Genomic DNA, 24,998 nt, shown 5'->3' with positions numbered 1-24,998 from the left:
CCGGCCCATCTGCTTTTGGGACCTTGCAATCCCAAACCTTTAAATTTCTTAGTTCAGGATGAGGAATGGTATCAATAGTACTGGGTTACTCTCATTTTTTATCATAGAATCAGAGAACATTTCGGTTGGAAAGGCCTTTTAAGATGAGAGCCCAACCATTCCCCACCCCTGGCACTGCCCCATGTCCTGAGAACCTCATGTCCGTCTGTCCAACCCTCCAGGGCTGGTGACTCCAGCACTGCCCTGGGCAGCCTGTTCCAATGCCCCACAGCCCTTTGGGGAAGAAATTGTTCCAAGATCCAACCTCAACCTCCCCTGGCGCAACTTGAGGCCGTTTCCTCTGCTCCTGGCGCTTGTTCCTGGGGAGCAGAGCCCGACCCCCCCTGGCTCCAAGCTCCTTTCAGGCAGTTCAGAGATCAGAAGGTCTCCCCTCAGCTCCTGTTCTCCAGCTGAACCCCCCAGGTCCGCTCCCATCACACCTGTGCTCCATGGTCTCATTTAAACCCACCATCCAACTTAACTAAAACCAGCACCGCTAAGGCTTACACCAGCCAACCCCACCACCCAGGCCCTGAACTTGCTCCCTTTACAACTAACGCCCTAAAACACCCCGGGATGCTTCCAGATGTTTGGTGGTCACTTACCTCCAAGAAGGGGTGACTGGTTTTCAGCCTGGCTGCCAACACACATGGTGGAGATGGTCCAGGCTCTGCCCTGGCCTGGGCCGGGTCCCTGGGGACCCTGCACAGCTCACGCCAGCACAGCCCCCGCTGCTGGTTGGGTTTCCTCGGGACACCGCACTGGTTTAACTCATTGGCCCTTTTCAGCCAAAGCTGAGAGAGACAAACACCTCAAAGCAAAATTCCTAATAGGTTTAGAAAACAAAATCAAAAACTAATGGCTAGGTAGGAGACAGAACCACAGCGTTCCCAGTGAAGGGAAGGCCGCGGCACAAAGTTTAATGATGTATTTTCACACACCAGAGAATGCACAGGGAAGAAAGATACCACGACACAGCTGCATGGAAACTTCTGATCAGAGCTTACGCCTTATTAGACACGCGGACAAAAATGGAGCTTTGGATTCTGCTTCTCATCCAGACCCGGTGAGAGCCGAGGGGTCGCAGTGTGCAGTGACCGCCCTGCTGTTCGGGCACGCGGTGGGAGCTGGGAACAAGGGCTGCTGCACAATTCAGGGTTATTTCAGCATTTTTCCCACACATGCTATACAAATTGTGCCATCTTTGTCTGTTAAAGAGTTAATTTATTACCCCCTCCTGATAAAAAAAGTGAAAAGCTAAACTCTGTTAGACCAGCAAGATACAGAATGACTCCAGCTCTTTGGAGTTTTTTAGATACAACTTCGAAGCGTATTATTCCACAAAGGAACAGCAAGTACCTTTCTTAAGAAAGGAAACGCTATAACGGGTCAGCCTTTTTCTTTCAAGCAGATGTATCCACTACAGGACTCCCCGTCCATCCAGATGCCTCCTGAGAAATACCCCAACACCCCCCGATGGCACATAATGAAGTTTCCTACGGAGAAATGTGGCTTTTAAAAGTGGCTTCAGGAAACAAGTGCAAGTTCCTTTTAAATCTGTGTTATGAGAAGGATACTAGTGTACATGTTAATAGTTTTATTTCCATCTCCCCAAGGGGGGACGAAAGGCAGGGAGGTGTGAGATACATCACGCCATTCTTATGGGTAAAGCAATTTGCAAAGGTTATTTTACCACTCTTTAAAAATCCACACAGGAGTGTGAAGGAAGCCAAGGAGCTCAGAGTGGCTGTTGTGGAGCGATGTGTTAAACACAATCGGGTTTGAATCCCCTAAAAATTGCGGCTCCTTGCGTGCCATAAAACCCAAAGTCTTTAATGGCCACAGGAACCGAAGTTTAAGTGGCAGGTGCCTCTGAGCACGTGCACACCAGAGCATTAAAGAACAGCAGATGTGAGCGACAAAGCCCCATCCACACCAGGACAGAAGATATGCATTCAGTTTTATTGTCTCAGCTTCCCATACAAACTCCTGCAAACAGGTTCCATACCATTCCGGCATCTCTGATAAAAGAGTCTATAGTTCTATAAAAAGAAGTCACGCTGTAAGATCAAGGTATTTACCCTGTACGTGTTACGTGAGCGCGAAGAGGAACAACCTTCCCGTTTCTCAAGATACATCCAAGCAATCTGTTAGTGACCCGATTCCTTTCTCTGTCCAGCTGTGCTGTGGGAAACTCGGTTAAGTGCCTCTTCACAGGTAGAGACAGTTTGCTTTTCAAAATATTAAGGACACATGTTTTTAATCTTTAAGAACTTCCTGGAAAGTTACTGTGGAAAATGAAAGTGCTCCCATGGTGAGACCAATGTGCAAAGCTCCTTGCTGCTTTCTTAGTATTCCTTCCCTTAGCAGATTCACGTTAAGATGAGGCTCGACACATCGCAACGAGGGCGTCACCCACCTGTAACGAGCAGGCGGACACCGGGAAATGTTTTATGTTTAATCATAAAACGTGGAATAAGCCAAAAAAAAAAAATATATGTATATTGTTCGGATATGATGGGGATGGTGTCTCGAGTGGGTTTAGATACCGATGGCCTGTAACACTCGCTTCTCGTTCTCGTTGAGATGGTCTGAAAACATGGCGTAGCAGGGCTGCTGTGCAAACTGGCAGAGGAAGTCGGTGAGATAGGCCTGCAAGGACAGACACCCCGTCAGCACCACGGAAAGGCTGTTTCTCGTATCAAAAGATGAACCTCGACATGCACTAATGAGACAAAGGGGCTGCAGAGCACAGAGGAGCGATGGGCGGCAGCAAAGGCCGATAAACAGCTGCTAAGGGTGGTGAAAACCAGGGGCTGGGTGGGAGCATCACCCAACGGGAGATGAAATTCTGTCCTATTCCATCTCCAACCTACTTGTGACTTCAGCAAAGAGCTGTGAAGCCGATGGGTAGAAAAGTGTCATCTCCCTTTGTTCAAAATGTTTTGCTCATTCACGTTTCCAAGTTACAGATACTGATCCAATAAGGAAAACCAGCTCCAGACATTCTTGGGATACTCAGCACTTTCTGAGGTGACATCAGTGAACTGAGCACATTTGGGCCAACAATCAGTAACTGGTGGTTACAGTTTTGTTAAAGTATGACATAGAACAATTTAATTTATAAAGAATGAGAAACCTGATCTAAAAACTCATTTTAGAGCATCACCTGGAGATCTATTTGGTAAAGAGGGTCCTTTAATGCATCTGGATCGTCCTCTTCATCGTCTTCGTAGTAATCCTCATCTGTCAGAGCCAAATCAGCAGGTTTTAACATCAAACAGGGCAAAACACCTCAGAAGTGTTCTATAAGACTACTGTTGGAACCCAGGGATCCAAAAAGAAACAGTTTCAGCACTGCTGGGTAAAAAATTTATATCCAGAATGTTCTCTCCTTAAGTTTAGATTATTAGAAAACACAACACCCTCTAGTTGAGGCCTGTATCCAGTGCAGTGCCTCAGGGGCAGTGCTGGGGCCGGTATTATTCAATATATTCATCAACGATTTGGACGAGGGAATAGAGTGACTGTCAGCAAGTTTGCTGGTGACACCAAGCTGGGAGGAGTGGGTGACACTGGAAGCTGTGCTGCCATCAGAGACCTGGACAGGCTGGAGAGCTGGGCAGGGAAAAATGTAATGAAATAGAACAAGGGCAAGTGTAGAGTCTTGAATGTGGGCAGGAACAAGCCCAGGTTCCAGTGTAAGTTGGGGAATGACCTATTAGAGAGCAGCATAGGGGAAAGGGACCTGGGGGTCCTGGGGACAGCAGGGTGACCATGAGCCAGCACCGGGCCCTTGTGGCCAGGAAGCCAATGGTACCTGGGGTGGGTTAGAAGGGGGTGGTCAGTAGGTCAGAGAGGTTCTCCTGCCCCTCTGCTCTGCCCTGGGGAGACCACACCTGGAATCTTGTGTCCAGCTGTGGCCCCTCAGTTCCAGCAGGACAGGGAACTGCTGGAGAGAGTCCAGCGCAGCCACCAAGATGCTGAAGGGAGTGGAGCATCTCCCGTGTGAGGAAAGGCTGAGGGAGCTGGGGCTCTGGAGCTGGACAAGAGGAGACTGAGGGGGGACTCATTCCTGGGGATCAAGATGGAAAGGGGGAGTGTCAGGAGGATGGAGCCAGGCTCTTCTGGTGACAACCAGTGACAGGACAAGGGGTAATGGGTGCAAACTGGAACACAGGAGGTTCCACTTAAATCTGAGAAGAAACTTGTTCCTGGTGAGGGTGGCAGAGCCTGGCCCAGGCTGCCCAGGGGGTTGTGGAGTCTCCTTCTCTGCAGACATTCCAACCCGCCTGGACACCTTCCTGTGTAACCTCATCTGGGTGTTCCTGCTCCATGGGGGGATTGCACTGGATGAGCTTTCCAGGGCCCTTCAACCCCTGACACTCTGGGATTCTGTGAGAACAAGAGGGGTCCCAGTGGGAGTCTCGAGGGTGACAAGCAGGTTTGTTTGTTACACGCACTATTATCTTACACCTTAACCTTAAGTCAGGGTGACATTTGCAATCCTGTGCTAAGTAGTTTCCCTTTTGTATTTGCATGTAGGGTTTTCTCTTCCAGGACTATATGCAAACTGGAGAGCAGAGAAAGGAGATATTATACCTGCTCCGGCTTTATGCAGCTATTGTTTCTCAAGATCACTCCACAAACAAGCTCATCCACTGCTACAACACTTACTCCATGGTCATGTCTGCGTATTTAAGCATCTATTTTCTCTTTAGAAATGCATGAACCCCACAGCAACGTGAAGCCTGCACCACATTTGAAAAACGCAGCTGTTTAATCACTGTGTTATTCATAGACATGTTCCTCTCGTACAGAAGAACGTCTGTATTCAAAATCCCAGTTAATATTTCCTCCCCTTGCCTGCAGTCTCTGATGAGCTGCTGTCAAGGAAAGGAAACTTGGACTGGGATGTCACCTGCTCTATTTTCACTCCAAGTAAGCACTTTAAAGCTCTGACTTACCATACTTGTTTGTGGAAAGAATATCTGATAAGAACTGTCCTGCTAAGCCTTCATCTTCATCCTCATCCTCGTCCTGATCCTCCCACATGTCATTCAAATCATCTGCGTAGAACAAAATACATTATAAATAAAGCAAATGGAAGCGGTTCAGTGTGTCGATCGCTGTGCAGGGACAGCAGCTGCGGGGAGGGAGAAAGGCAAACCAGATACACCACAAAATAGACCATTTGATCAGCATACGGTCAGATCGCGTCTTCCAAACTGGCCCACAATAATTCTCAGGTTTAATAACACACAACACTGACTTTACCCCTTGGATCACTCTTTAAGCCTTTGTAATTACAGCTATACCATTTATTACTGTGAGTTTCTTATTACTAGCAACGCTTCTGAAGAGATTACAGAGTAGATTGAAGCCATGCAAAGAAAAGCAGACCCAGTATTTTACCTTGGCTCCAATCTGCAGTGGTCTGTCTGGATGCATTTGCTTCCATCGCATTAGAGAGCTCATTTATTATTAATTTTAAGATTTTTACTAACAAAGGAATGTTTGTCCAGCGCTCAGGATCTGTAAGAGGAAAAAAAAACATATTCATAGTGCTTTGAATAAAACGTTATGAAAACCAGGCCTTTTTTGTGGTTGTTTTTGCTTGTAATTACTGTTCTGGCTAGACAACAACCGAGTTGGTTCAGTCTGGGCTGTTTGCCGGGGGTTTTAAGCACCAAATAACAAGGTAGCAGGTGTTTTGTGACCACAACTCACCTCTGACACTCCTAGTGCTTCCCCCTACTTATTTCCTTTACTAAGTGTTACTGCATCACCCCCAAGCCCCCGAGCCTACGAGCAGCCACTGCCCCAATGGGGCTCCAGTTTGGACCAGTACGGCTGTCACGTCCTGTCCCACAACCAGTTGTGCACAAGCTCAGCAAGCTGCAGAGCCAAGGATGTGACTGGGGACACGGGCTGCCCAGCGTCTTCCCCTCTGGGAAGAGCCAAAAACGCCCAGTGATTTGATACATGAACCTGTATAATCTCTAATCAAGGATTTTGGCTTCAGCCAATTCAAAATAAGACGCGTCTTACAGAGGAGACCGGCCAAGCTTTCCTCTTGAAATCATTGCTGGTATTTGTGAAAGTCTGCCTCATTTAAAAAACTACTTCTTGTTTTAAATCTGTGTTCACTAAACACGCATTCCCCTCAGAGCAGCGACCAGGCATCATGCAATTATCAGTTCTCATTAGATGGAACAGGAGGACGCAAAGTACCCACGACTCATTCCTGGGGATCAATATGGAAAGGGGGAGTGTCAGGAGGATGGAGCCAGGCTCTTCTGGTGACAACCAGTGATAGGACAAGGGGCAATGGGTGCAAACTGGAACACAGGAGGTTCCACTGAAATATGAGAAGCAACTTGTTGGGGGTGAGGGTGGCAGAGCCTGGCCCAGGCTGCCCAGGGGGTTGTGGAGTCTCCTTCTGTGCAGACATTCCAACCCGCCTGGACACCTTCCTGTGTAACCTCATCTGGGTGTTCCTGCTCCATGGGGGGATTGCACTGGATGAGCTTGCCAGGTCCCTTCAACCCCTGACATTCTGGGATTCTGTGAATAACTCCCTATCCCATAATCACCTCATCCACTTGCATTAACTCAGAGACATCAAGCGTCTTCCAAATCAGTCCTTGGCAGAATTAAAGCAAATATTGAATACTGAAGTCCATGATTAGCTCTAAAAACCAACATGTGCTTTCTGCAGGAAACATCTCTCACCGCGTTGTGTGATCTGCAAGATCTATTTTACGGCCTTTCATAGCACCTGCTAACAGGAAAAGGCTTAAAACCAGCAAAATGATTACTTACTTTTGGCCGACTTGGATCGCGTTCGTATTCCCTCATCCATATTAAATATTTCTTCTCCCTTTACCCGGATGTCCTGAAGTCGCTTGTCGTCTGTGTTGATGCCGTACTGCAGGAGTTTACACAGCGCTACGGAGCTGGGGAGCAGAGAACACGGGAATTACTGATGTCCCCAAACTGCCCGGTTTTCTCCGGCATCTGGTAACAGGGAACACATCTCCGGAGCAAATATTTCAATTCCAATTTTTTCTACACTTTCACCAAGAATGAGCATTACTCAGTTTCCCTATTTCTCCTATTACGTCAGCATGCGGATCGGGACTCGGCTCCAACGCACTCCTGAAGCATCCAGGGAAGATGAAGACGGACCTAAGAGGAAAGCAGTGGCAAGGAAGTAGTAATTTGGTTCATCTGCAGCCATGAACGTCCCTTCTCCGCTTCTCCAGTGTCAAAGCTCTTTTCCACTTGTGCTTCTCCACAGCTCAGTCACGCTCAGACCTCCCAGCTTGTTCCCTCAGTAGCTTCATTCAGAGAAAACTGGTTTAGTTGATTTATTTAGTGACATTTAAGAGATTATTAAATCGGCAAGATTCTCTTAGGAAAGCCTCTACAATGCCCTGAAATTCTACAGTAGTCCATAAAGGCAATTTTATGTCTGGAAACTACTCTTATCCTGTCCTGATTTTGTTAAAAAACAAGTTTCTATTTGAGTGAATTTGCCTGTCAGCTGAAGCTTCATATGAGCTGCATTTTCCTGGAGAACCAGATACATGTTTTGGTAACATAGCAATGGAATGTGAGGTTATTGATGAGTATGGATGGACATCTTGGGAGAGGGGCAACGAGAAACAGGTAACCAAGAAACTGACTAACAGAGTATAACATTCCATTCATGTGATACTTCATATAAAAGTGGGAGATCACGAGGATCTCGTCCCTTTTCCTTATGGCGACAGTAGGAGAGGATCTTGCGACTGGTCCCTGCGAACTGAGGCCAGTGACAGACTGAATCCAGCTCCGGTTGGCTGCAGAGTCCAGTCCAGGACTTCGGGTGCCAGCTCTGCAGTTGCTGGGACTTTCAAGATTGGTTTTGTATATTTTGTATTATTTTCTCTATTTTTATCGGTAGCATTAGTAAAACATGTTTAATTTTTCCAACTCTCTTCTCTCTGTCCTTCTTTCCCTCCCGATCACCTGTGCTGAGTGGGAAGGGGGAGAGGGAGCGGCAAAAGGGGGAAGCGGGGGGAAGAGGAGGTTAACAATACACCTGCCAGGGTTTGATTGTCACCCCGCAATCAAACACCCTCAACACATCCCATTCACAGAATCTCCAAAGCTCTCCTGTGCTTGCAGGAGACACCCCAAACCCCTCCAGTCCAGCACAGGAACACCAGGCAGCAGGAGAAGCACCTAGAGGAAGATCAGTTTGCTCCAGTTACCACGGCCCTCCTGAGCCGAACTGACGTTAATTCTGTCCGACGCTGGCACACGCTGATCCGAGCCTGAACCAGCCCCCCTTCCCCTCACACCCCAAGCATTTAATTGCAGTGGGATATCAGTCAGCGAACGTTCACGCTTGTGAAAACATCCCACCTGACTTTGCCCTCGTACTGCCCGTAGAACAAGTGCTGCCGGCTCATCCATTCGGCCATGACGAACTCCAGGGCGGGTTTGCCGGTCGGTCCGGGGAGACTGCACAGGAACTCGAGGAGCGGTTCCAGTTGGGAGTGAACCAAGTGAGCAAACACCATAATCAGGGACTAGAAGAGGAGAAAGGAAACGTTAGCGGTACATAATTTATATCAAATATCCAAGTAACTGAGTTTTCTGCAAGAGCAGAGGCCGCGCTTACCAACCCCAAGAGGAAGCACGACCCACTGCACAACGCTCTGCTACAAAGCAGCCAACAGCCAAAAAACACAGCAGGATCAGTTTACTAACACCTCAAACTAACAAATCTTCCTAAAGCAAAGATTAAAAAGCTATTTAACAAAAAATATCGGAGATTTCAGTTGACTTTTGACTACCCAAAATATCATATGGCAACACTCAGACACTGCAACCGCCCCGCTTTGCTCAGCGGAGCAGAAGCCGTGCACATGGTTCTACGCACAGAGCTCTAAATCTGCACGTATCCGCCAGAAATGTGGCTCGTTATCAAGCCAAGGAACAGAAGTTATTGGCCCAGAGCCCACATTCTCTTCCCCTTTCACCCCAGGGATGTCCCATCATCACCTCCACCACGGGATCCCCCTTCTCCCACATCAGCACATCGTCGTTTGGCAGCGCTTTTCCAATTCTGAGTACGCTTTGGACATGAGTTTTAGGGAAAGAAATGCAAGTTTTAGAAAGGGGTTTTTTGTTTTTTCCAATTTTACAGTCTACAGGCTCGTTTCTCTTTCCCTGGCTATAGGGGCTTCACGGGACTGCTTCACAGTTAAGTTTTTACACCTTTTAAATCCAAAAATAGGCAAAATGAAAGCCATTCTAAACAGTTAAGAAGAGACAAGGCTTCCAAGAGGAAAAAAATAGATATAAAGCCTTTAAGATGAAATACGTGCTGACATCTGAATGGCTTTCTTGTTTCACCTTGAAAAACGCACATTCAAAAATCAGAGGAATGCACCAGATCAGAGGCTCGGAGCAGAGTGAGCCCCGGCCAAGAGCCACGGTGAGGGCAGTGGTGGCATCATGTAGACAGCACCAGCACAATGCCCTGTGGAACGGTCTATCAGCACAAGTAGGTGATGCCCTTGTCTGGTGTCTCATCTGATGCAGGACAACCACAACCTCCCACCCATCAAACGTTCACCTTGTCCCAGCTCCCGGGCATTTATCACACAGAATGTCAGGGGTTGAAGGGCCCTGGAAAGCTCATCCAGTGCAATCCCCCCATGGAGCAGGAACACCCAGATGAGGTTACACAGGAAGGTGACCAGGCGGGTTGGAATGTCTGCACAGAAGGAGACTCCACAACCCCCTGGGCAGCCTGGGCCAGGCTCTGCCACCCTCACCGGGAACAAGTTTCTTCTCAAAAGTAAGTGGAACCTCCTGTGTTCCAGTTTGCACCCATTGCCCCTTGTCCTATCACTGGTTGTCACCAGAAGAGCCTGGCTCCATCCTCCTGACACTCCCCCTTTAGATATCTGTAAACATGGATGAGTCCCCCCTCAGTGTCCTCTTGTCCAGCTCCAGAGCCCCAGCTCCCTCAGCCTTTCCTCACACGGGAGATGCTCCACTCCCTTCAGCATCTTGGTGGCTGCGCTGGACTCTCCAGCAGTTCCCTGTCCTGCTGGAACTGAGGGGCCACAACTGGACACAAGATTCCAGGTGTGGTCTCCCCAGGGCAGAGCAGAGGGGCAGGAGAACCTCTCTGACCTACTGACCACCCCCTTCTAACCCACCCCAGGTACCATTGGCTTCCTGGCCACAAGGGCCCAGTGCTGGCTCATGGTCACCCTGCTGTCCCCAGGACCCCCAGGTCCCTTTCCCCTACACTGCTCTCTAATAGGTCATTCCCCAACTTACACTGGAACTGTTGTCCTTTGAACACAGGACAAGAACACTCAAACATGGGCTGCTTTTGCAACAACATCCAGACTTTGGCAACTCTTGTCCCCTCTAAAGGTTCAGTGACCACAAGCCAAGGTCCTGAGGGACTGTTTAAGGTGCAGTAAAGCTCACCCAAGAGACCCTGGCTTACCCTGTAATCCGGCCAGCTCTGTATGAGCAGAACAGGCATTTTCCTGACCAAGAAGATATGCAGAACCTCCAATTGCAGTAGCCATAAACAATCAGGCACACAATTATAAGAAAAAGAGACAATTTATTTTCCTGACACTTGTACTTACTCTCCTGGGTGCCCAACCTGCTCACCTGCATCACGCTGAGCGTCTCTGCTTGTTGCATTTTGCTCAGGATAGCTCTCAGGATCTGGTCCAGATTCTCTCCCAGCTCACTTCCCGCTTTCGAAATCAAAGTGGAGACCAGCCTGCCCACAAAGGCCGCGGTGAATTCAGAGGTCCTGGGATCCAGAAGCTGGCTCACCACCTGCATCACGTACCACAGCCCATTGTGGCCTTGCTCATCGTGCCATTGCGCAATTTGCTCCAGCGCCACCGAGACGTACGCACGCAGACACTCGCCACCGTTCTAAACAAGAAAACAATCACATAAGAATTTCCCTTTACCATGCAAGGGAGTAGGGAAACATGGGAAGACATCTGCTTTCATCACCCCAAAAAAGACCCTTAACCACAATGAAAACAATGGGCAAACTGGTGGCATCTGTAAAAGATCCAAGCTCTTGAAAATGCAGTAAAATCAGTTCCGACATTTAAAAGTCATTTATAAAGACATTGGAGAGTGCTGGTCGCCTCCCCTGGACCTGCGCAGCCCTGCGATCCTCACCCCTCCCCACCGCTCACCTGCATAGTGGCGTTGTCGTCTGTGTTCAAGCTGCACTGAGCCACCGCAGGGAACGCCTGGCAGATCAGGAGCTGCGACAGCGGGGGTTTCGTATTCCTCACAACCGTGGTCAATATATCAATAGAAGTCTGAAAGGAAAGCACAAAAAGCATTGTTCCAGCGGCAGCCGTGGTATTGTTTTACCATTACCCACCACTGGTGCCAGCATCAAAGGTGTAAACCGGAGAGACTTGAGTCAGTACCACCATCCCATCCTGATTTTACAGTCTAGAGTGACACCAGAGTCACGCACCCACAGCATCACTGCACTGGACACAGACACAGGGTGCGTGCTGTACAAGTTCCCACAGCAGTTCAAACACTGAAAGCGACGTAACCACTTAAACAGTTTCATGGTGTCCTGATGATGAGAGAATAGAGTGACTATCAGCAGGTTTGCTGGTGACACCAAGCTGGGAGGAGTGGTGACACTGGAAGCTGTGCTGCCATCAGAGACCTGGACAGGCTGGAGAGCTGGGAGGGGAAAAATGTAATGAAATAGAACAAGGGAAAGTGTAGAGTCTTGAATGTGGGCAGAAACAACCCCAGGTTCCAGTATAAGTTGGGGAATGACCTATTAGAGAGCAGTGTAGGGGAAAGGGACCTGGGGACAGCAGGGTGACCATGAGCCAGCACTGGGCCCTTGTGGCCAGGAAGCCAATGGTACCTGGGGTGGGTTAGAAGGGGGTGGTCAGTAGGTCAGAGAGGTTCTCCTGCCCCTCTGCTCTGCCCTGGGGAGACCACACCTGGAATCTTGTGTCCAGCTGTGGCCCCTCAGTTCCAGCAGGACAGGGAACTGCTGGAGAGAGTCCAGCGCAGCCACCAAGATGCTGAAGGGAGTGGAGCATCTCCCGTGTGAGGAAAGGCTGAGGGAGCTGGGGCTCTGGAGCTGGACAAGAGGAGACTGAGGGGGGACTCATTCATGGGGATCAATATGGAAAGGGGGAGTGTCAGGAGGATGGAGCCAGGCTCTTCTCGGTGACAACCAGTGACAGGACAAGGGGCAATGGGTGCAAACTGGAACACAGGAGGTTCCACTTAAATCTGAGAAGAAACTTGTTCCTGGTGAGGGTGTCAGAGCCTGGCCCAGGCTGCCCAGGGGGTTGTGGAGTCTCCTTCTGTGCAGACATTCCAACCCGCCTGGACACCTTCCTGTGTAACCTCATCTGGGTGTTCCTGCTCCATGGGGGGATTGCACTGGATGAGCTTTCCAGGTCCCTTCCAACCCCTGACACTCTGGGATTCTGTGATGCATGTTAATCAGTACAGCCAGGGCACTGTTCTAGCTGACTTGTTTCACTTTGTTTCTATTGATTTAAATTTATTTTAATCACCCATGAGCAATTGTTAGAGTCATACCAATCAATAGGCAGATTATAAGTGTATTGATAAAGATGTTCAGGGGTTTAACTCCATAAAATCATTCTATACCTTCAATGCTTAATCTTTTATAAGCTTTTTATAGAAAGGACAAACTGTAAGATGTAACTCCAGCAGTTTATACACATGGGACATATAAATCAAAAAAGGCCTAGAAAAAAAGTGCAAGGAATAGTAATGTACCCTGCTGGAGAACATTCCACCAAAAAGAGGAGACTTATTGCTGCAAGAGAGCTACGTCAAAGCTAAAGGGCTACGGATACCCCACAGAGACTGGAAGAAGGCCAGAGGAGCAGTTTAAGGTTAAATTGTGGAAGCATCTCCCCCAAGCTGCAGTTTGCAGGTAGAACCTCTACCCATGATCAAAGCCATTGCTGCAAAGCAGTTTCAAAGCGACCTTTCTACTCCTTGCAGAGCACCCTCCTGTACGTTCAAGAACAGGGAATCACCTCCCCTGAGGCACTTACTGCACAAAGCCCCGCGGGGATCTTGTCGGCAGGGGCCTGCATGATGCTGACGAGGGTGGGGATGAGCCGCATCTGCATGGGGCCCTGGCAGGCTTCGATCTGAGCGAGCTCCTTAAAGATATCCTGGGCAAGAGAAGCAACGACTGGGTCTGGAGAGAGAAAGCACCATTTACCAAAACGTACCAACAAACACCTCAGCTTTTGCTACCACTATTTCGAACAGGCAAAGCAGCGAGTTTCCCTTTTAGCTTTACCGTTGAATGAAGCAATTTAATTATCATTTATTAAGTTTTCAGTATGAAGATTCAGTAGCAAAAACAACTATATGTTGAGAATGCAACTTGAACACATACCATTGCTGTACTTGAGGAATATTGCAATGGTGAAGGGGCAGATTTTGTTCTCCACACTTGCTGTAAAGGCTGGATCCACCGTGCAGACAATGCACAGCGTCTCCATGACCAGGTTCAGGACCTCGGAGCTGAACTGAGTCGCCAGGTGGATCAGCCCATCGAGAATGCTGGGAAGGAAAGGCTGCAACACGTGGGTGCTCTCCGAGATCTTCAGCTGGTCACAGTAGCTAGACAAGAAATTTGGGATACAAAAATACATATTGAATATATTAAAGTGATGTATACATTTAATACTATATTATACATAAGGGGTTATTTCACCCCCCTCATTCTTTTTGCTCAAATTCCCTTCTCTAGGGCTTTTCCCCACCAGTCTTCTCCTTGATCTCCCAACAGCTCAGCTCTTTTTTCGGCTTGTCTTCCCTCCCCATTCCACCCGCAATGGGTCACAGAAGCAGAGCCAAGTGATGCTCAAAGCTTCCCCCACCTCCCACTAACAATTCTCTTCAGAAGTGCCCGTTGATGGAGAAAATAAACCTTGAGGAATAAAACAGTCTGAGTGAGAGACCCACTGCTTGCAACGGCTTTAGTCACCACGTGCTACAAGTGAGACAGGGAAGAAAAGAACCATTTCAGGAATAACTAAACTGTAAGTCTCTGCATTTATTATCATTTCAGCGCAAACAAAAGACATGGTGGTTTTGGGGGGTGGGGAAGAGTAGTTCTTTTAGGTGTTTATTGTGTGGGGTTTTTTTTTAAACTAGTGTTCAATTCTGTCCTGGTTTTGTTAAAAACAAGACCGGTTCTCTGTTAGTGATTTTTCTCTCAGCTAAGTTCTAGGTGCCTGTACTTTTCTGAGGTTTAGCTGCATATTTTTCCTCGGATGCTGCACTCGGTGCTGATCAGAGACCAACGGAATGCTGGAGAAGCTCATGTTTAGATTTATTACTATGGCAGCTAAGAAAGACTGATAAGTTTTCCCATGTCCCATTGTGCGAGGGGCGTGTTGAGGAGGGGTGGATGAACAGGTGACTAGAACTGACCAACGGAAGTATTCCACCCCATAATCACCATACCCCTATATAAGAGGGTGATCACAGGGTCACGCTCTCTTCGACCGTGGCCGGCGTCCAGAGAGGACCCTGTCTGTCTGTCTGTCTGTCTGTCTGTGATCCACAGGCCTCAGGCATCCTGCACCCAGGTTCCGCCAGCTCCGCACCCCCAGCTCTGCTGCTGAGTGACGCCAACTCCACATCCAGCACTCCAGATTGGCTTTGTATATTTTATATATATATTCTCTATTCATTAGGAGCACTAGTAGAACCCCTTTAAAACTCTCAAACTTGAAGTCTCATTCTCTCTTCCTTTCCCCTTATCTTTCTTATCATCTTGCCGATCTAAAGGAAGGGGTGGCGGGAGGTAAAGGGGATAACAGGGAGCATCTGCCACGGTTTATTGCCACCTTGCTTTAAACCATGACAAACTCTCACATTAGAATCAATACAGCAGATCTTCTCTTTCTTCTTGCAACTTATTTACGCAAACAGGATGCCAACACCGCCCCCCCAAACATTCCTTATTGTTGCCATTTGCTCCACAAGCCTTTATTATGCCATTCAGCCACTATTGTGACCGAACGGGAGTATCTTGGTTTCTTTTCATGCTTTCCATCGCTATCCAGCTCTGCTTCTCTTTGGGACGGTATCCATTATAACATTTTACTGCAGCCAAACTTGAATCTCAATTTCATATTCCTCATTAGTTACTCTATCTTGAACCTGCTGACATTATTTCATTCGAAGCAAACACTTCCACAATCTATATGGAGATATTATTACTATTCTAATGCACCGGTTTCACCAGTGTGATTTACACCCCGTATCCCTGGAGCTGTGGAATGTTTTGGGGTTCACCTACCCCCAGATGGCTCTGACCGCAGAGATGCGCACGGAGGGCGGTTGGGTTTCGTGCAGGCCGCTGACGGTCGCCTGCAGGAACTGCTGGATGAGCTCTGGGGACATGGCCACGGTGAAGCGGCTGGCGGCCCACAGAGCACGGCCCAGGAGAAACGGAGACACTGAAACACAACAAGAACCCCCAGAGCTTTCAGAGGCACTTCCATGAGTTTAAAACGAGAGCTGCTTCCATCCATGATCCAAAATCCTGTCCTCCCAGCAGGAAAACGATAAGATACGGCACAGAAGATGAACAAAGGGTTTTTATTATGGGCCTCTGTATGGCCTTCCCACCCTCCAGCAGATCAACACTCCCACCCAACTTGGTGTCATCTGCAAACTGAGTGAGGGTTCACTCGATCCCCTCATCCGGATCACAGTATCACAGTATGTTTGGGATTGGAAGGGACCTGGAAAGCTCATCCAGTGCAATCCCCCCATGGAGCAGGAACACCCAGATGAGGTTACACAGGAAGGTGTCCAGGCGGGTTGGAATGTCTGCACAGAAGGAGACTCCACAACCCCCTGGGCAGCCTGGGCCAGGCTCTGCCACCCTCACCAGGAACAAGTTTCTTCTCATATTTAAGTGGAACCTCTTGTGTTCCAGCTTGATCCCATTACCCCTTGTCCCATCACTGGTTGTCACCGAGAAGAGCCTGGCTCCATCCTCCTGACACTCACCCTTTATATATTTATAAACATTAATAAGGTCACCCCTCAGTCTCCTCTTCTCCAAACTAAAGAGCCCCAGCTCCCTCAGCCTTTCTTCATAAGGGAGATGCTCCACTCCCTTGATCATCTTCGTTGCCCTATGCTGGACCCTCTCCAGCAGTTCCCTGTCCTGCTGGAACTGAGGGGCCACAACTGGACACAATATTCCAGGTGTGGTCTCCCCAGGGCAGAGCAGAGGGGCAGGAGAACCTCTCTGACCTGCTGACCACCCCCTTCTAACCCACCCCAGGTACCATTGGCTTCCTGGCCACAAGGGCCCAGTGCTGGCTCATGGTCACCCTGCTGTCCCCAGGACCCCCAGGTCCCTTTCCCGTACACTGTTCTCTAATATGTAATTTCTCAGCCTATACTGGAACCTGGGGTTGTTCCTGCCCACATTCAAGACTCTACACTTGCCCTTGTTCTATTTCATTACATTTTTCCCCGCCCAGCTCTCCAGCCTGTCCAGGTCTCTGATGGCAGCACAGCTTCCAGTGTCACCACTCCTCCCAGCTTGGTGTCATCAGCAAACTCACTGACAGTCACTCTATTCCCTCGTCCAAATCACTGATGAATATATTGAATAATACCGGCCCCAGCACTGCCCCCTGAGGCACTGCACTGGATACAGGCCTCCAACTAGACTCCGCACCATTGACTACCACTGATAAAGAGATTATTGATAAAGAGATCATTGATAAAGAGATTAAACAGAACTGGCCCCAGCACGGTGCCCTGGGGACACCACTGTACAACACGCACAACCGCATTTCACAGCACCCTGTGCATCCAGCAACCTGACTTGGACACTTCTGTTTGTAAGAGATTTCCACGCTCTGGCGCTCAGCAGTTCCTCTGGCCAACGTACCTGAGAGGTTGAGGTCTGCGAGAACCACGTTGGTCAGGAAGCCGTGCATATCGAAGTGTATTCTGCCGTTCTTCACGCTGTCCGTAATAATAGACTTCACAGAGCCCAGGGCCAGCATACAAGCTTCATGTATCTTCCACCTGCAAAAGAATTCAGACGCCCTGGGCAGCCTGTTCCAAAGCCTGACAGCCCTAACCAGGAAGAAATGTTTCCTAATATCCAATCTGAGCCTTTCCTGGCAGAAATTTCATCTCACAAACTACTGTAATTCCTTTTATCTTCTTCTATCAGTCCTCAAATTTAATCCCTGTCCATTAGTAGCGGTGTCACAAAAAATGTGATTAAATGATGCTGCAAAAGCACTTGTGATTCACACCAGAGCCGTGTCCTGCCTCCCATCTCCTTACCAGTGCTCAGCACCGTTGTTTTTAGCCTGCTCAGCTTCCTGTAAATGCCTCGTCGCTGCTGCAGCCAACGCAGTTGCGCTCTCATTCTGGAAATCAGCAGCCACAGCCTGCACAGAAGGAAATGATAACACTTGAATAGACTTCTAAAAGTTGCCCTTTGCTCCAAACACCCTATATGAAGCTAGATTTATTATTTGTTATTGTTATTTTGGCTCCGACTCAACGTGGAACACATTTCATACCAGCAACAGATCCTGAGCAGCGATCCTCACTGTATAGGAAAAAGTATCATCGTCTTCGTCCTCCACAAACTGTTGTGGGTTTGCAGTCCAAACTTTTATCTGAAACAGAAAGGAGACAAGGATGGGTGGACGACCAATTCAGAATACCAAGAGGAAAAGGGAGCTTTCCTGTTCCCAGCAGCTCAGTCTTGCAAAACTACTTTCAGCAGCTTTCTCTGCCTTAAGAAGTCATCATCTTCAAGCGGTTATCACATTCTATTAGAGAAACCTTTGAAAAGAAGACACCCTCTCTGGTTTGAGCTCATCCTGCTCTTCTGCTTCTCATTGGAGACTAAGGACTGACCTGCAATCAGTGCCATATGGTTTTAATTATAGGTGAGGAATGGGAGAAGCAGACAATCTTTAACAGAGCGCCTGTTTTGATGCACGTCAAGCTAAACAAGGTGACGGTGGCTGTCAGGTTTGGGTGGCCAGGAGCCACACACAATTTCTGTACTAATTATTTCACATCACGAGCACGATTTTTTCACTATCATAGAAAGCTGGCTATTCCTTTCAGCATGCTAAACCTCATTATCACAGCATAATACTTCATAAAGAAATAAAGCTTGAGAGAGTTGGGGTGTTCAGCCTGGAGAGGAGAAGGCCCCAGGGAGACCTTATGGAGGCCTTTCAATATATAAAGGGGGTTTGTAAGAAAGACAGAGACTTTTTACCAGGACCTGTCGTGACAGGACAAGGGGCAACAGTTTTAAATTGAAAGAGGTGAGATTTAGATTAGATATATGGAAGAAATAATCCCATTTGCTTCCTACAGAAGACAAACGTGCTCACCTGCTCCTCTGTGATCTGCATATAAAGGAGGATGTAATAGATCAGCTCTGGCAAAGCCTTCTTCACCGTGCTCTTAAATTTGTTGTTTTCCAACAAGGCATGAACAAATTCAAATATGCTGAACACCAGATTCTCAAATCCCAACACTTCACCTGAACAAGGAGGAAAGTGGGAAAAGAAGAACATGACGGAATATGCAGAATGGCAGAAGTGAAAACAAAAAGCATTACTGCATATGCTGACATAAGAAATGCATAAACCGGTGTTAAATATAATTACAAACCATTTGTCTGATGAGATAATGTTGATCCTTAGTCCCAGCCAGGGCAACAGGAGCCCCAGGAGGACGTCATCTCATCACTTTCTGCTCTCTTCCCACCTCACCGCACACCCCTCATTAAAACCGATCAAGCTCAACCTAAAACCTGTTTGGTTTTCTTTTGTCCCATTACTTTTACCTCAAAATTGTTGCAGAACTCACTCCCTGAGCCACTAGAAAACCTAAATTATGTAGCTTCATTGATCACAGTCACATGTAACTTGCAAAGAAGTGACACTGTTCTAACACCACCAATGAACCTTTAAGCACAACCTCCTGCAGCGTTTCAGTCACTGTTTGGACAGCAGTATTAGTAGGTAAGTCCATTCCTGTTCCAAAGAGAAGGCAAAAGAGCAACAAGTCCTTACCATCAGAATCCACAGGGTCCTCCACCTCTTCTGTGTAATTTACTTCTGTTCTCACATAAGTGGACGAGGTTAAGTAAATACACGTGTTTCTGCAGTGAAGAAACGACTGTTCAAAAATTCAAATGGCAAATCAACTTCAGCAGCAAGTGTAACCAACCATTAGTGCAGCTGTAGCAAGGGACAGTGCAGATCCTCCTTGACCCGAGTCCTTAAGTTGTGACATCTTCTTAAGATGACAAATTTCATACGAAGAGTACCAGAAACAATGCAGAGATCGGCCTCAACGCTACAGGCACTCGCATCACTCGTGATATACGACTTAAGAGCAAAAAGAAACTATCGACCCCACTGACCTAACAAATACCTGGTACACCTCACAGAATCCCAGAATGTCAGGGGTTGGAAGGGCCCTGGAAAGCTCATCCAGTGCAATCCCCCCATGGAGCAGGAACACCCAGATGAGGTTACACAGGAAGGTGTCCAGGCGGGTTGGAATGTCTGCACAGAAGGAGACTCCACAACCCCCTGGGCAGCCTGGGCCAGGCTCTGCCACCCTCACCGGGAACAAGTTTCTTCTCAAATTTCAGTGGAACCTCCTGTGTTCCAGTTTGCACCCATTGCCCCTTGTCCTGTCACTGGTTGTCACTGAGAAGAGCCTGGCTCCATCCTCCTGACACTCCCCCTTTAGATATCTGTAAACATGAATGAGTCCCCCCTCAGTCTCCTCTTGTCCAGCTCCAGAGCCCCAGCTCCCTCAGCCTTTCCTCACACGGGAGATGCTCCACTCCCTCCAGCATCTTGGTGGCTGCGCTGGACTCTCTCCAGCAGTTCCCTGTCCTGCTGGAACTGAGGGGCCACAACTGGACACAATATTCCAGGTGTGGTCTCCCCAGGGCAGAGCAGAGGGGCAGGAGAACCTCTCTGACCTACTGACCACCCCCTTCTAACCCACCCCAGGTACCATTGGCCTTCCTGGCCACAAGGGCCCAGTGCTGGCTCATGGTCACCCTGCTGTCCCCAGGACCCCCAGGTCCCTTTCCCCTACACTGCTCTCTAATAGGTCATTCCCCATCTTACACTGGAACCTGGGGTTGTTCCTGCCCAGATTCAAGACTCTACACTTGCCCTTGTTCTATTTCATTACATTTTTCCCTGCCCAGCTCTCCAGCCTGTCCAGGTCTCTGATGGCAGCACAGCTTCCAGCGTCACCACTCCTCCCAGCTTGGTGTCACCAGCAAACCTGCTGATAGTGCACTCTACAATACATTGCAGTTGCTCTCTCACATAAAGAGCAACTCCACCACCACGCCTGGCTGGCCTGTCTTTCCTGAAAAGGACATGGCCATCCATGCCCACATTCCAGCCATGTGTGCTGTCCCACCATGTCTCTGGAATTGCCACCAGGTCATAATCTCCTGCCCTAACACAGGTTTCTAACTCCTCCTGCTTATTCCCCGTGCTGCACGCATTGGTGTGCAGGCATTTCAGAGAGCGAGCTGAGCACACCCATTTCACCCCAGGGTATGGGAGGCCTCCCAGCCCTCATCAACTCTAGAGCGATGCCCCACTGGTGCAAGCCCAGCTACCACCCCATCCCCTTCGAGTCTCGTTTAAAGCTCTCCAAATGAGCCCTGCTAATTCCTGTCCCAGCATCCTTTTGCCCCTGCAAGATAAACCTTTCCCACGTATCACCACTTGGACCGGTGTCTTGTAAAACCAGCCGTTACCAAAGAACCCAAAGCCCTGCCTGTAGCACCAGTCCTGGAGCCAATTGTTTACAGACTGAATTTTTCTATTCCCTTCCACATCATCACCCAAAACTGGGAGGAGGGAAGAGAAAATCACTTGAGCCCCAGACTCTTTTACCATCCATCCCATCTACCCCATGGATGCCAAGATTCTGTCTGTCATGGTGGACTACACCATGTACCGTGCTTTCCAGCTGTCTTCAGGTCATTCTTGTGTATGAGACAGTTTGTCTTGGCTATTTTAGTTAAAACCTTTCACTCCAAAGGATATAAGGCGGCACTTTCCGTCAGGGTGTTCCAGACAATGGGCAGGATCTGCTGCATTGATGAAACCATGTGCTTCGGATAGTTTTTCACGAGTGCTGTCACAGCCTGGAACGAAAAAGAAGATCAATCAGGAGCGAAACCAGGGAAAACCATCAACAAACACTCATGGGCTGCTGCTTCATTAACAATATAATAATAATATAACAATATAATAATCCAATCCAATCTAATCCAAGATAAACCAATGTCTTCCTGCCACCAAGGTCTCCCCTCACTCACATGAACTCGGACAAACAAGCTCCTCTCGTTTGCAGGGGAGGAAAGAGATAACGCGAGATGAACAGCTCTGGAAATGCAGACAGAGCAGTGATTTGGTGGTGCGGTCTAGACTGCAATCAGATGTACATCACTGCACAGCACTGCCTGGATGCAGTTCCCACCTGGAAACCGCCTTGTCCCAGAAAATTAACTCTAGTATCAAGTAAAATCAGACCACAGCCTGTTTCCTACACTTTCACATGTGCAAGCAACACACCCGTTTGCACAAGCAGGGAATAGGAATAGGATGGTGGAGTCACCATCCCTGGAGGGTTGGACAGACAGAGATGAGGTTCTCAGGACATGGGGCAGTGCCAGGGGTGGGGGACGGTTGGACTCAATGATCTTGAGGGGCTTTTCCAACCAAAATGATCCTATGGTTCTATAATATACAGGTGTCAAAAGAACAGATTTTAAGCATAAAAGGTACTAGAGCGAGGCTGTAAGATACTTTAGACTGTTGGTTAATTGGTGCTCTTGGTATAATTACTACATCGTACATCATATTTGTATTTCCTTGCTATGAAATGTGCCTTAACTCTGCTACCTGTCAAGTTTAATCACTCTGTTTCTCTCAAAAAAAATCAACAGCGGCACATTCGACACCAACAACATCGGAACTGGGAGTCAAGAATCATTTAGTTGCGGCTCATTCATCCTCAGAGACAGCAATTTAATTCATGCTCAACTATCAAACAACAAAACAATGAATTACGCTGCTGGTATTTTGTTCTAATCCTCATGGTTGACAAGTTGAACCTCCCAGCTCCTACAAGGCTTGAAGGCATCAGTTTGCAGCTACACTTAGAAAGATTTGGTACAAATTCACAAACAGTTGCTCAATATGATGTGACCCAACGCTCTTTCTCAAACAGGATCACTATCCTAGCGGATCGGGCAGACGTGTACACTTCAGTACTATTTGTTAAAGCTTTTGACGCTCTCCTGCATGATGTTCTTATATGGAAAGCAAGATATTTTGGGTTAAGGCTGCCTCTGATTTCCACTGAGAACTCCATGAAACTTGGAGCACAAAGTTCTCAAGAGACAGGGAAGGAAAAACAAGTCTTCCCATCGCTTGCTGCACAGCACTTCATTAAGGAAAAATAGATAGGATTGAATTCGCATCTGGTTGAAAATGAACTATAAAAACCCCTCAATTCCTTCCTCCATTGCATCAGCATTTCACAGGGTTCCTGCAATGATCTCATCTGTTAGAGCTGGCTTAACTAATCCCTTGAGGTCTCTTACTTCTGCTTACAGTAACTATAAAATCCAGTCTTCTGGAAGGGAAGGCGATTTATGGGTCTTGCACCTGAATCCGTTTTCCCTTAGAAATTTAGTTATCATCCGTTTAGAAACCCTAAGTGACCAAATCATTCATAGCCCTGAGTCAACAGCCAGAATACTCATCTCTTCACAAAAAGCCCCCTACAAACCACTTGTCAGCAGACGGTCTCCTGAATTTACTGCTAAAATCCGTCCTGATTTTCTGCTGCCATCAACGCCACCCAACACAGCGCATTTAGACTCTTATGTCGCACCTTCCCAGCGGTGGCCAAGAGCAGGTGCCCACACAAACTAAGGAACCGAGCAAGAACACGACGACACATCTTCCAAGACACCACTGCTGGGTATCGGCGCAGCCACAAAAGCACAAGTAGCTCCAATTCCAGTAAGCACTGTTAGGTAAATAACAAAAACAGTTATTAAAGCTGCAAGTAGCAAGAACAGAAGAACCGGTCCATGGTTAGAATGAAACTACCAATTACAACTGCTTTCCCTGGAGGCTGAAAACTTCTACTCATTAAACATCTAAATGTATGTATCTGGATTCAGACATTCTTGAGCTGCAGCCTGTTCAAATTAAGATCACACCCTGCGGAGGATCTCTGTGTTGGTTTTCCTCTTTATTACTGTCGAGGAACCCCAGCGCACAGCCAACAGAAAGGAAAACAATGCTACAAGAGGCACTTTCCCAAGCAAAGCCGCCAACGTCCTCCCGCTGACCCCCTTTGGTGCTGCCCAGCAAGGACCAAGCTCCTGCTGGTTCCAGTACCAATGTCCCCCTCCAGACCACCTTTGGTGCTGCCCAGCAATAACCAAGCTCCTGCTGGTTCCAGTACCAATGTCCCCCTCCAGACCACCTTTGGTGCCGCCCAACAAGGACCAAGCTCCTGCTGGTTCCAGTGCCAACGTCCCCCCCCAGACCCCCTTTGGTGCTGCCCAACAAGGACCAAGCTCCTGCTGGTTCCAGTGCCAACATCCCCCCCCAGACCCCCTTTGGTGCCGCCCAGCAAGGACCAAGCTCCTGCTGGTTCCAGTGCCAACATCCCCCCCCAGACCCCCTTTGGTGCCGCCCAGCAAGGACCAAGCTCCTGTTGGTTCCAGTACCAACATCCCCCCCAAGACTCCCTTTGGTGCCGCCCAACAAGGACCAAGCTCCTGCTGGTTCCAGTACTAATGTCCCCCTCCAGACCCCCTTTGGTGCTGCCCAGCAAGGACCAAGCTCCTGCTGGTTCCAGTGCCAACATCCCCCCCCCGACTCCCTTTGGTGCTGCCCAGCAAGGACCAAGCTCCTGCTGGTTCCAGTGCCAACATCCCCCCCCAGACCCCCTTTGGTGCCGCCCAGCAAGGACCAAGCTCCTGCTGGTTCCAGTGCCAACATCCCCCCCAGACTCCCTTTGGTGCCGCCCAACAAGGACCAAGCTCCTGCTGGTTCCAGTGCCAACGTCCCCCCCCAGACTCCCTTTGGTGCTGCCCAACAAGGACCAAGCTCCTGCTGGTTCCAGTGCCAACGTCCCCCCCCAGACTCCCTTTGGTGCTGCCCAACAAGGACCAAGCTCCTGCTGGTTCCAGTGCCTGGCACCCACAACCCGTTACTGGGAAATGACAGGATGGCACAACAGGTACTGCTGCCTTGGACAGGACTAAGAAAACAAGTTCCACAGCGCACAACTCAGTAGCTGCTGGTTTGTTTAATATACAGCAACTTCCTGCACCTGCCAGCATTTCTTTTCATGGCTCCAGTGCAAAGCCGGTCATTATGAAAAACTTGTGATGCTTTTCTTCAGTAACTCTTCCTTATTGTTTTGGCCAGGGAATGTGAACAAGCCTCACCGTTCACCTTCAGAAACCGGCTCACTGTCACCCAAGTCTTGTGTATCCCTATGTGCAAGTAAACGAAACATCTGGATTGGATTCTGCAGCTGATGGGTTTGAGCTCTTCTCTCCCACGTCGCCGGCAGCGCACCCAGAAGCCCAGTGCTCTGCTGGGGCTGGGTGCTGAGCTCCATGCACACGCAGCTCTGCAATCCCATTCTCCTTCTCTGGGACACCAGGAGAATACAAAGACTTTCCATCTTTGCAGAGATAATTTAGTATTAGAGCAGGTAAGCTGTAGAAAGGCGCCTGCACGTAATAAGCTTTTAAA

General features: G+C 48.5%; 1 protein-coding gene across 1 annotated transcript in view; it reads right to left on the bottom strand.

Annotated features, from left to right (window-relative positions):
• Window positions 1-1,982: 1,982 nt before the first annotated feature.
• IPO9 (importin 9) overlaps window positions 1,983-24,998 on the bottom strand; it is a 35,939-nt gene continuing 12,923 nt past the window's right edge. Inside the window, exons 8-24 of the mRNA XM_065038264.1 lie at window positions 21,252-21,352; window positions 19,233-19,291; window positions 18,546-18,697; window positions 17,712-17,810; window positions 17,470-17,576; window positions 17,063-17,202; window positions 15,446-15,605; window positions 13,529-13,755; window positions 13,176-13,324; window positions 11,289-11,417; window positions 10,738-11,013; window positions 8,455-8,621; window positions 6,865-6,998; window positions 5,455-5,574; window positions 5,007-5,108; window positions 3,209-3,285; window positions 1,983-2,691 (exon numbers count right to left, since the gene is read on the bottom strand). Coding sequence (XP_064894336.1) covers window positions 2,581-2,691; window positions 3,209-3,285; window positions 5,007-5,108; window positions 5,455-5,574; window positions 6,865-6,998; window positions 8,455-8,621; window positions 10,738-11,013; window positions 11,289-11,417; window positions 13,176-13,324; window positions 13,529-13,755; window positions 15,446-15,605; window positions 17,063-17,202; window positions 17,470-17,576; window positions 17,712-17,810; window positions 18,546-18,697; window positions 19,233-19,291; window positions 21,252-21,352 — 2,310 coding nt within the window. The 3' untranslated portion in view covers window positions 1,983-2,580. The remainder of the gene's footprint in view (window positions 2,692-3,208; window positions 3,286-5,006; window positions 5,109-5,454; window positions 5,575-6,864; window positions 6,999-8,454; window positions 8,622-10,737; window positions 11,014-11,288; window positions 11,418-13,175; window positions 13,325-13,528; window positions 13,756-15,445; window positions 15,606-17,062; window positions 17,203-17,469; window positions 17,577-17,711; window positions 17,811-18,545; window positions 18,698-19,232; window positions 19,292-21,251; window positions 21,353-24,998) is intronic.

The sequence above is a fragment of the Columba livia genome, chromosome 22 (genome assembly GCF_036013475.1).
Source record: "Columba livia isolate bColLiv1 breed racing homer chromosome 22, bColLiv1.pat.W.v2, whole genome shotgun sequence".
In the NCBI taxonomy this organism is placed as follows: domain Eukaryota; kingdom Metazoa; phylum Chordata; class Aves; order Columbiformes; family Columbidae; genus Columba; species Columba livia.
This window is presented reverse-complemented; position numbering and strand designations above follow the sequence as displayed.